Source organism: Microtus pennsylvanicus, chromosome 3 (assembly GCF_037038515.1).
Source record: "Microtus pennsylvanicus isolate mMicPen1 chromosome 3, mMicPen1.hap1, whole genome shotgun sequence".
Taxonomy (NCBI): Eukaryota; Metazoa; Chordata; class Mammalia; order Rodentia; family Cricetidae; genus Microtus; species Microtus pennsylvanicus.
The window spans coordinates 104793499-104805996 of record NC_134581.1 but is presented as its reverse complement, the minus strand read 5'-3'; the positions used below and the strand labels follow the sequence as shown (position 1 = coordinate 104805996).

Here is a 12498-nt window from a genome sequence, read left to right as displayed (position 1 = left end):
AGAGTCCTGAGTTCAATTCCCAGCAACCATACAGTGGCTCACACTCACCTATAATGAGATCTGGTGCCCTCTTCGGGCATGCAGACAGAATACCATATACATAATTAATAAATAAGATATTTTTAAAAATTGGAATAAGGTAACATCCTGAATCCCAACAGTGATAGGACTCCTGTAGTCCTGCTCTCTGGGTCCCCATCTCACCTATACTCCCCTTCCAGGTCTTCTCTTCCTTTTTCTCTTCCACCAGCTGGCTGCTGGTGAGTGAAGTCTGGCGGGAATGTGTCCCAGTGGCTGCAGCAATGGATGGGACAGAGCGGGCAGGCCGCAGGCTGGAAGAGTCTGTCTTCCCAGCATCCTTACGGGATCGTTGCTGAAGGACCTTTATCATGGCATCCTTCTCTATGATTTTAGCATGGAGGTTTTTTATTCTGTAAAACCAAGCCAAAGAATAGCAAGGGTGTGATTAAAATGCCACTTAGTTAGAAACTCTGGGACACTTGTCTCAGGCCTCTCAGAGTAATTCTGGGACACAGACGCGGGTGTACCAGAAGCTGTCTGTGAAGCTGTGCCCTCCATGGGAGAACAAAGCAGTGCACCTTTCCCAGTGCCCTGGGACGTTGGGACATTGGGAGGGCTATGAAAGTGACTGCAGTCACCTGCTGGGGACTTGGAGGCCTAAGCTGCTTGTGGATTGCACTTAGGGGGAAAGAATGGAGGTGGGAATGCCAGAGGAGCACGGAAGCCTCGGCCCTAAACAAGGCGTGTAACTGTAACTTACAGAGAGAAAACTCCCTGTAACTGCAGGGAGATTTCTACAGTGAAAAGGGAAAGAAATGGCGAGGTTCATGGAGGGAAGACAACTTTCCCCCACCATCGGCAGACGACGGTAAGCAGTAAGCCTTGAGCTTTTTCACTAACTCTGATAGATACTCACTGAGCCTATTTATGGCTCCGTCAGAAAGCCCTGTTTTCACTCTGGCACACTGAGACTCAGAACTGGATTCTAGGCACTAAGGTGACATCAATTCTCTGGAAACTGTTGTCCACTAGAGGAGCGCACCCTGACTGTTGAAAGTTCTTTGTCTTTGGTGGAAATAGGTCATTTTGGCTCCAAATTTCTGGACCTTGGGGGTGGAATTTCTTTCTCATTCCAGGCTTACAGTAATGTGGAGATTATAGAAACAAATGCCCGGAACTAACAGGGACATCTAAATTCTTCAGGTATTAGATAACCGCCGTCTTCGCTTGTCTCCCTACAGAACTGTTGTGTGGAGCACCTTGCTTTCGCATTGAGACAACCAACCTCCTTCTCTCCAGGACAAGAGTCTCTGGGGTCCTTAGGCTCATACAAGTGAGAACAGAGGACAGAGCGCCTGTGTGGAGGGGCTGGGCAGGGAGTGCAGCACCAGCTCCTATCTCACTCAGATCTGGGGGCCATGCATGGCCGTCCTTACGTGTACTCCATGTCCTGACACCTCCTGTTGGCCTGTACCACCTCCTCGTCCTCTGGCCAGATGTGGGCCTCCAGCGAGCTCTCGCCATAGCTGCCGTTCCTCGAGTGGTTGATGATGGTGGTGTCCCTAGGAACACGAGACACACTTGACTCTCCAGCCCTTGCCTTTGGTCTTCCATGCAAACACAGACTGGACAGACTCATGTGCTCCACCTTTTAGAGGACACCAGAGGTCTTCCACCTCCGCCATCCCTCCTTGGGGGTCAGTCTCGATGGAGGCCAGAATGGGGAACCGCAAACACTTCCGGAACCCCCCCCCCAAAAGCCCTCTGTCGGCCACACTGTCCTAAGAACTAAGACAGCATCTAAGGACTGCGCTCGCTGACCTTGATTACTGCAGCTCTAACCCCTCATTAAACACACTGCCTTCTGCGGCAGGTGGAGGTTAGCACAGGGCTCCCAATGGGCTGGAGGACAGCGAAGAAGTGACTGACTGCACAGAGCTCATCTCCAAATGGATCCTCAAGCCCTACACCCAGGGATCAAGGAATGTCACGGAAAGGGGCAGAAAGACTTGCTGTGAAGCAGTGTCTTCTGGACACATCAGGACAGTGACACCAAGAGCTCTCAATGGCTATGGCTGCCTGCACACATCCAGCACAAGACCATGCCAGTCCACAGTCCAGCCCGGATGGGGAAGAAGAGTCACGGCTGCTGAGAGAGAAAGTCCGTTTTCTTTAGGGACAAACTTCCTGCTTGGTTGTCTATGCCCCAGTGCTCAGTCCTACATGTGCATACAGGCAACACTAATTGGACTCAGGAGGTGTGGTGTGTGTGTGTGCTTGTGTGCGTATGTGTGTGCTTGTGTGTGCACACGCGTGCTAGTGTGTGCGTGCATATGTGTGCAAAGAAGAGGACATGAATCCGAGGGAGGCACATGGAGAAGGGAGGGTCCTGGAAGGAGTTGGAGATGCTGAGGGATGGACAAGATTAAAATACAATCTACAGGGGCCAGGCATGGTGGTGCATGCCTTTAATCCTAGCACTTAGAAGGCAGAGGCAGGAGGATCTCTGCAAGTTCCAGTCAGCCTGGTCTACAGAGAGAGTTCCAGGGCAGCCAGGACTGTTACACAAAAAAATTCTGTCTCAAAAAAACCAAATCAATCAAACACACAAAAAGCATTATACTCAGGTAAAATCATGTACATAAAGTACTAAATAAACAAATAAAAGACAGTATCTCATGAAAACAATATTGAAAAATGAAAATCCCCTGCTTCTTCTATTATCAAGGCCATTTGCTAATCTGTTGACGCTGAGTGTGTGAGGGCAAGCCTACAGATCGGGTGTGCCGACACACGCAGACTATCACTGCTGAATTTGCTGCTGCCTTTTAACTTTCTCGTCCTAGCTCACTCTCCCAATCACTGCTAAAGTTCTGGCTCTAGGCATCACCCATGTAGCTGCTGGGTTAGTGTTTTGCAGAGGGGAGGTTGGTAGCTACTCAGTATAAAAGCCTTTTACCCTTCGTAATGTCAGCTACCAATGAGCAAGCACTTATTTCACGCAGGGAACGACAGAGCACAGCTCACATGGTGTCCATTTCTACAGCACGTTCACAGAGAGTAAAACTAGGATCGGGTGACTTCTAGGACACCATTAGTGGACGGAAAGAGACCCAAGCCCAGAGATGACTCCAGAGCTCGTAGCCAGACCCAGCATGGAGCCAAGTTCCATGTGTCTTTAAGAAGGTCTCAGAAAAGATGCACCATGATAAAACAAACAGGAAAGGGCAGGGGTGAGAACATGATGCAGAAAAGTAAACACTGTGGCTGTGGATTTATCAGAAAAGCAAACCACGGGGAAAGCAGGCAGAATGCTTTTAACCACCACATGGAACCATAAACTCCGCAGGGCTCGAAACAACTACACAGGGACGAAGAGCTAGAAACACTTCCCATCAAGTTACTTTGGAAACATTTCTAGGGCGCCAGAGGCAAATTTAAAAATTCATGTTCACGCTGCTGGGTAAGCTGACAAGCGCTGTGGTCAAAACCAACATAGAGAGCCAGCATCTAGAAACGCAAACATTCATGATCTCCGAAGGGACACTACTCTGCCTTGAAATTTGTGAAGTTTTAAAACCTTGCCCACACATCAAACAAAACAAAACAAAGCAAAAAGCCTCCTCTCCAAAATTTGAGCCAATGCTGTCAGGATGACCTGTGCAGAGCAACAGCCATTTTAATAAGGCCAGCTGGGTCTGCTTGTCAACGACCACCCATCTCCACGTCAGCCAGGCTTGCTGAGAGTCCCTGAAGGGGGGGGGTAGGGTCATGAGATCTGCAACCAAATGCCATTCTTCCTAAACTGTTGTCTGCAATTCTGCCCTAACTGCACATGGCGCAGGGCCTTGGGAAGGACTGGAGGATATAGGATGGGGAAAACCAAGACAGGGGGCTGCATCTCTTTACCCTCTGTGGAATCATCATCCTACTGGGTGAAGATTTTCCAGTGTTGCAGCTCTGGGGTCCTCTACACTCCTGCAAGTAACACCTCTCCCTCTCTCCAAGTGAGCCCAATAAACTCTTAGGCTCTCCACGGTGGCCTTGGTGGAGTGCTATGGTTTGTCCACGAAACCTTCTGAGGAGGGCTAGACACTGCTCACATTCCCCCAGGGAAAGAATTTTAGCACCAGACAGCAAAAACAGTTGTCATATAAAGACCATATTGCTTGTTTAAAAATCTGCTTATAAATGTGACACACACAGCTGACCGAAGACTTGGGACTTAGTGGCTGCAAACAGTCTCTTTTGTCCATTTGTCTGCACCCAGTCGGCATGGAGACAAGTGCTCAAGATTTCATCTTTTCTCAAAATAGCTGTGTTGTCCTTTTTCCCTTGTACCATCAAGAAAGCCATGCTGGAATTACCAAATTGGTTTTTCGTTTATTTTTTATTCTGTTTTTATAGGACTTACTTTGTGTTTTCTTGTGTGTGTGCTCTCTTGCACACACAGATACACAGTGTATGGGTGTCCACAGATGCCAAAAGAGGGGGTAGGATGCTCCGGAGCTAGCGTTTGGGGCAGACCGTGTGGAGCCTGTTTCTATCTACGAGAACTTGTGTAGTTTGGGGCAGATGGGCGTAGAGCCCATTGCTATCTATGAGAACCTGTGTGTCTTCAGGCAGCAGTACAGCTTTAAAACTTACCTTGGATGGGGCAGATGCCTTGGCGATTGCCATGTAAGCGTGACTTGAGTTTGAATCCCCAGAACCCGTGTAAGTCTTAGGCTTATAGGACAGGCCTGTAATCCCAGTCCCCACAGCAAGCTGAGGGGCAGAGGTGGCAGACTCCCTGAGCGCTCCTGGGCCGGCTAGACTGGTGTATTCCATGAAAGAGTGTGAAGTGTCTGTCAGTCAAGGCAGAAGGTGAGCACTAGCGCTGTTCTCTGACACCCCTCCTCCGTGTTCCAGCACGTGTGTGCCTATACTTACATACACACACATACAAGTGTTTAAGTAAGCCAGACACGTGTTAGGAAAGAGGGTATAATAATAGCTTTTCTACTTTTTAATTCTGTCATGGATTTTTTTTTTGGTTTGGGTGGTGGGTACATGTATAAAATATATTTGATATTGAAAGCATAAAATCTAATAATAAGCCTTACAGTTTTCCATCCTGAAAACCAATTCTAATTGTATAAAAGTTCACTGAATTGTATGGACTTTGGGTCTGGTAATTTTTCTGTGTGGTGTTTTTATTTGCAAGTTTTTTAAAAAAAAATAATAAAATGTATGAAAATTTTTAAAAAGGCAGATCTTGTTCCTTGTGATAGGCCTCTCTGGACCTCCTTGGGCCCCCTAAACTTTTTATTTGCTTTTGAGACAAAGTTTAACTGTAGCTCAGGCTGTCCTTGAATCACTCATTCTTCTGACCCAGCCTTCTGAGTGCTGAGATTCCACCGTTAGCCCTGTCTGTGGTCCTGCGCGGTGGGACCACCTCTCACCTCTCAGCTGAGATTCCACCGTTAGCCCTGTCTGCGGTCCTGAGCCATGGGACCACCTCTCACCTCTCAGCTGAGATTCCACCGTTAGCCCTGTCTGCGGTCCCACCTGCCTGTGGTCCTGAGCCATGGGACCACCTCTCACCTCTCAGCCGTGGCAGCGGCAGCAGCACTCATGGCAAAGTGCCGTATGGTGCTTTCTTCCAGGTATTTCTGCTCCCATTTGGTCATGTCGGCCTCCAGGGCTAGAATCCGCTCCTCCTTCTCCCGTACAAGTTCCATGAGGGCAGGGGCATTATATTCTGGGAGACTGGCTGGCTGGCCATTTCCATGTTTCTGGAGAAGTAAAAACACCATCATGAGGCTTCAAATGGGCCACAAGACATCACACCAACCTGGCCTTCCACTCCTTGAAGGGGGACACGCAGGTCTTCAATCCTGCAGAGTCTACACATCAACATCAGTCAGGTCCATGTTCTCTCTCTCCAACATGAACCACATCAATTCAGTGGGTCCTAACCCCTATGCCACCTCCATATCCCTTTATTTCATCTAATGCTCACATTGCTCTATAGAACACATACTATTTCAGTTTTACATGCAGAGACTAAGTCCTTGAGAGACCATGTCCATGATTTTATGTTTTTAGCTAATGCAGAGCAGAGCTGGGATTCAAATCCAGGTCTGACTTCATATCTCAATGTAGACCATGTAGTTAATATATACAAATTCAAGAACTGGATTCAGTCCTGGCCTCAGGGCTACTCCTCCAGAATTCTGAGGAACAGCTCCAGACTGCCCCCTTGGACATCAGAGGATAAAAGCAGAAAAGCACGGAAGTAGAATGAGATGCCCAAACATGCAGTTTCTAGCTGCCAGACCGTCACCTGGGAGATACGGGGTGACATGTGAGAAGGTGGGTGATCTTTAGTAAGAGGAAATAAGGTGGATGCTATCTGAATGTCTCTGGGACTGAGAAGAGTCACACTTTAGACTTCCTCCTTAACTCAGGTTTACCTAACCCATCTTTCCCTCTTCATCTCTTCAATCTGACACTGTCATCCGTTTTGGGGTAACAGAACTTCAGAGAGAGAGAAAGAAGGTTGGGATGAAAACTATGTTTGTTAAAACAAAGCTGGGGGTGGATAATAATAGTGCGTAAAGAGTGAATACTTGTGAGCTATTATTTATGGATAATTTACATTGGTATAGTTTTTGTATATTGATATAAGTTCAAATTATATTTGTTATTTTTGTTTACATTATTTGTACATCTATGCTAAGTTATTCTGTCAGATTGTATATATGCATGTTTCTACCTCTGTTTAGGACATTTTGTATATTGAAACAACTTTTAGGATACATTTTCATATTGCATTATATATTACTCCTACTTCTGATCAAGATACTTATAAATTGTTTATATTTTGAGGTCACTGTCCTCATTTATTGCACATTTGTTTACAGATTATTTAATATTCTAACATAAAGTTTTAGTTTTTAAGTTATACAGGTATTAAATATTATAGCTCAATAGTTGTTCATGTTTGTTGTACATATAGTCAGATCAATTAGGCTCTTTAGATACATAAAGATTGTATTCTATCTAGATAGGTAATCTTCAACCACCTCAAGGATCTGTAGAACATGGTATTTGAATAACTTAGGGTTCTGTTGATATGAGACATAATTGTTCCTGACAGCATCAACCTACTCCTGAGACTATGTTGAGCACCAAAACCACTCTACTCAGAGTTTGTTTTCTTCTTGGCACCATTGGCCTTTGGGCAAGGAACTGCTCATACCTCAACCACAGACAAAGTACGTGGTATCCGGAAATGGACAAGCAGCACACAAAGAAAAGACTGTCAAATCTTGCCAAGACAGTTCTAGTAAATTTCCTCTCTCTAAAAATGGTCTGTCAATTATGCTAGGCCTTAGCCAAAGTTGGTTGCTTCAACCTTGCAAAATGAGACTTTGGGTGATTGCTCAGGTAGCTAATTATCTCCGTCATACTCAAATAATATTATCTCCCTTCTCAAGCCTTCGATTGGGTTAAAGAGTAGATAGTTGTAGTTACTATACTCTTATGATCTAGCCAAGCCATTTCCTATACAAGACTTAGACTCCATAGGATAGAATGTTTATTAAAACATTTAGCATACGTTCCTTACTTAATATTGTTTATGCTGCTTGTAATTCTAATTATACTTAATATCTGTTCCTAGTGTATATAGTTTTTCATTGGGTGTGGAACTCTCTTATTTAAACAAAAGGGGGAGGTGCGGTGGAAGCACATTCCACTCCTTCAGCCAATAGCCTTTAAGATACCAGCCCACTTGGACATGGTCTCTGATACTCTAAAAGCAGTTGTAAAACTTGCACCTGTTCTCTTGCTTCTGGCTCACGCTTCTGGCTGCTAGACTCTGTTCCTGTTCATGCAGAGGACTGTTATCTAGGACAGCGATCTGTAAATTTTTCCCTTAAATAAATAACCCTTTTATTATTCACAATTCTAAACTGGTGTGGGATTATTTTGTGATTTCCGTCTTCAATCCTGCCACTGCTGTTCTTTAGATGAACCTGGGTTCTCACAGCACCCGCCCCTGCCCCATGCATACCAAGAGCGCTGTTCATATGCTTGGGGAGGCATGGGGGTTAGAATGCATGGCAATGGGTATGCATAGGGTATGCATAGGAGTGTGTTTGCACAGGGGATGAACATGTGGGGGGGAAGCATGGGCGTGTGTGTGAGGATGGGTATGTGTGACATGCAGGGATGCATCGAGCAGAGGTGAACATGTGCAGGGAGTAACCATGTGTGTTGGGGTGACCAATACGTGGGTAGGGATGAGTGTACATAGAAGGTGACTATGTATGCTGGCAAACATGTTGGGGGGTGAGTCTGTACAGAAACAAGCATGTTGTATAGGGTGTGTATGAGGAATGTGTGGGTATAGACATATGATCGCAGCATATCCGTATGAGTCTAGACTCACATTCCTTCTTTATTTACAGTTGTGGAACATTCCTTTACACTGTGTGAATATACGTCACTGTGATCGGTTTAATAAAGAGCTACATAGCCAATAGTTAGGCAGAGAATGCTGGGAAGAAGAGCAGAGCCACCAGGAGTCACCAGCAAATGCAAAGGAAGCAGGACATGCAGGAGTAGTAACTAATCATGAGACACACGGCAGCGTGTAAATTAATAGAAATGAGCTAAGTTACCAGAGCTAGCTAGAAATAAGCCTAAGCTATGGGCCAAGCTTTCATAACAATAATAAGTCTCTGTGCTGGTTTTTGTGAGCTGGCACCCCCCACACACACACCGCCAAATTCATCTACAGTTGAGTCTGGTTTCACAGCACCTAAAGGAAAAGACCCACAGATAGGCCATCTACCAGGGGTAGATAGCATACTAGCACAGTAACTGGAAAGAGCACTTCTGGCTGTAGTCAAGCTCACTTTGTTAGCCAGAGAGCACACCAGCTTTGTGCTCAGTGGGACTATGGGAGTCTCAGCAGCTGAGCAACAGAGACTGGCTGAAGGAGAAGAGGCCCTGCCCTGTGCATGGTGAGCACCCAGTCTAAGGACCAGGAGCCCAGAGGAAAAGAGGCCTTTCCTTACAAACCAGAACCTGCCATGGAGACAATTGGGAGGCCAGGGATGAATTCATTTTCTAGAAAATGTTGGCAACACTGCCCTCCTCAGCCAAGGGCACACTTCCAGAGGGACCTGCACGGACCTGGCATGCACTGGGGCTAAGCTGCTTTCAACCACCCGGCCCTATCCAGTAGGCAGTTCCACAGAGCCTGCCTCGCAAATACCCCAGGCAGCTTCAGGGAGAGCTTCCCAGCTCCCTAGAAAACCAGGGGTCTTGGCTAGGGCTTCTACTGTTACAACAAAACACTAGACCAAAAAAGCAAGTTGGGAAGCAAAGGGTTTATTTGGCTTCCACTTCCACGTTGCTCTTCACTATCAAAGGAAGTCAGAACAGGAGCCTGGAGGCAGGAGCTGATGCAGAGGCCATGGAGGAGAGCTGCTTACTGGCTTGCTGTCCCTGGCTTGCTGTCTGCTTTCTTATAGAACCCAGGACCACCAGCCTGGGGATGGCACCACCCACCATGGCTGGGCCCTCTCCCACTGATCACTAATTGAGAAAATGCCTGACAGCTGGATCTCATGGAGACCTCTCCTCAGCTGAGGGTCCTTCCTGTCTGGTGACTCCAGTTTGGGTGAAGTTGACACACGACCAGCATACTGGACAAGCCCCAGCACATCTGAGACTGGAGCCTCTGGCTTGCCTGACTTAGCGTTTCCCGCAGGAATTCTCTTTGCTGAGACATGTATGGACCCTGAGTTGGTGCCCTCTCAGGGCTTCCTCACAGCTGAGCTTCAGACCAGCTGTCTCCGGCAGAGCAGGTGTAGTACGGTAGCTTATGGCCAGTCTTACTACAGGGAGCCCTAAACACCTTCCCAAGCTGAACTCGGTAACCAACATGACCCCTGCCTTCCCCAACTGAACTCAGTAACCAATGTGATCCCTGCTTTCCTCAGCTGAACTCAGTGACCAACGTGACCCCTGCCTTCCTCAGCTGAATTCAGTGACCAGTGTGACCCCTGCTCACCCTTACTTGCAGCTGCTCTTCTCTGATCTACCACAGGTTCCCCTAACCTGAACTTCTCCCCAGGTGCTGGTTCTCCACTGGCTACAAAAGAAAGCCACTCTCTCCGTTTGGCCAAGTGCCTTCCACGGTTGGGCATCACCTCATCAGAATTCACCCCACAGACACTCCTCCAGAGCAGCACCCAGCTGCCCTGGCCTCGCAACACTTTCAAGGCCCTGTCTTCACCTGTCCTCTTCCTCTGCCTCTGTATTCTCGTCCTGCGTGCCCATTAAATCAACGTCCCCCATGTAAGGTCACCTAAAGTGCAGTCCCCTCTTTCTAGGCTCAAGTCAGAGACCACAGAGGTCATGTAGGTGAAGATTCCCTTGGACGGCCCTCAAGGGGCTCCTAGGTGGATCTACAAGCTGCCACGCCATCTGATTGTCGCTTACCTGCTGGGTCCGCAGAGCATCCAACTCCCTTTCCAGCCAGGTCCGCAGCCTGCGTTCCATCTGCTCCCGCTTCTCGCATGCAGACTGCAGCTGGGTCAGGGCCTGCTGCAGCTTCTCAACCTTCTCCACATAGGCTTGCTTCTCTCGTAGCTGAGGGAGACAGCGGAACAGTACAGAATGGACAGCAGTCAGCGCTGCGGTTGGAGACCCAGCTAAACCGTGATGTGTCACCCCCATTCCGTCCCTCAGGAGCCTGGGGCAGGTACAGCCAGATGGCCAGGAGGTAGGGATGCAAAGTCCCCGGACAGCCTGCTTTGGGCCTTGTGAGCAGCTCTGCATTCTCTGCCTCATTACTGGTTTTAATCATAGCACCTACAGCCACTGGAAACAAGATCAGCAATACTTAGTCTCTAAAGTTAAATGAAAAATCATAAATCGGATGTTATTTACATTATCACAACTGTATCTTCTACTTATACATATATCCGTGAAAAAAAAAAAAGCCTGGAAAAGAGCCTTAAAGTATTTGTCACGTTTATCTGTATGGCAGAAAGGTCATATCTGCAAGAATAACACATTTATTATTTTCTAGTTTTCTCTAGTATATAAAGAATTATTTCTATAAGTAATACATAATAAGTATAATTAATAAAACAACACATTATGTAATGAGCATGCTACAATTATTTCTACAATGGAGGAAATACACACACACACACATAATTTGTATGTATGTATGCATACACACCATATGTGCCCCTTTTTACGTTTGCTAGTGAATGGAGTAACTTTCTCCTCTGCAGCTGAATAGCTTCCATCAGGGAGGGAAGGGCACAGTGAACACCTGAGGCCACGACGGAAGTAGGAATGAATGTGAAATGATTGTATAAACACACCATCAGGCAGGTTTATCCTGGCCAATCCTAATCCTCAATACTGGGTGCTCTGTCTGCTCTGGGAGTCTGGCTCACATTCAGAAATCCAGGTGTTTTCTAGCTTCCTGGGAGCCAACTTGAGCCAAGAAATCATACCAAAACATTTACTGGATCCAGTGCTCTGCAAGAAGACAGCGATGTTGTTTTCCTGTCTCTTTATGAGTGACTCAGCCCCACACTGAAGCACAGTCACACAGGCAGGCAGCGACGTGCCTGGTCTGGCAGCCTGTTGCTGGGGGAGGCTCTGCCGTGAGCCCTGCCTGCTTCTGCTCAGCCTTATCAGAGCCACTGGGTTAATAAAGCCCTTCCGATTGCACCAGAAAAGGACAGCTACCACCGACTTTAGGGTAATTTTCTTTCATGGAGCTTGACTGTTACTTTAGCAGGCTTCTGAGAGACTGCAGGCAAGTTCCTGGGTTAGCGGCCGTGTTGGAGCAAATGCTGTGGTATTCCACCATGCACACCCACTGACTATACAGCCAGCATGAGATCTGTCTAGGCGTCTGTTAGCCAGAGTGAGCAGTGTGTCTCCAGGGCCTGGGACAGACAGCTCCCGGCCAGTTCTCAGTGTTAATATTAAGTGAAGGCGTATATTCCTGAGCGTCTGCAAGAACCTCCAACGTGTGGCTCTGCACCTCTATTGGTTTCAGCCTGAAGGCTGGCAAGGAGGATTTCCCGATGAGGATGATTTGTGAGAGCCATGCTGCCAGCTGGAGTTTTCAGAGCACTAGGGTACCAGGCACTGTGTTCTGTAGGCTGTCTCTCAGTTACTCCCGCCATCTACACCACCTCCTCACTCTATACCATACTATATACTATACTATATACTATCCTGGGTGGATGGGAACACCGAGGGCAAATGGGCACCATGATGGGTCATGGTCACGTAGCTGCTATGTCAGGGAGCTTGTACACTCGACTCTCACTAGCCTGGCTCCACATCCGTACTGTAAGAGCAGGTAAAGGGAGCAGTAGGTACAAGATCCTGGGATGAACAAAACCCTTCCAAAGAAACCTGTGTAAGAACAGAGTGGGAATG

General features: G+C 47.3%; 1 protein-coding gene across 6 annotated transcripts in view; it reads right to left on the bottom strand.

Moving 5' to 3' along the window:
- The window catches only part of Amotl1 (angiomotin like 1), a 119374-nt gene that overhangs the window by 8456 nt on the left and 98420 nt on the right, over positions 1-12498 (bottom strand). For all 6 annotated transcript variants that reach the window (XM_075966802.1, XM_075966801.1, XM_075966800.1 and 3 more), the window contains 4 exons: positions 10525-10674; positions 5608-5798; positions 1458-1583; positions 205-431 (listed from right to left, as the gene is read on the bottom strand). In XM_075966802.1, the coding sequence (XP_075822917.1) occupies positions 205-431; positions 1458-1583; positions 5608-5798; positions 10525-10674 (694 nt within the window). The remainder of the gene's footprint in view (positions 1-204; positions 432-1457; positions 1584-5607; positions 5799-10524; positions 10675-12498) is intronic.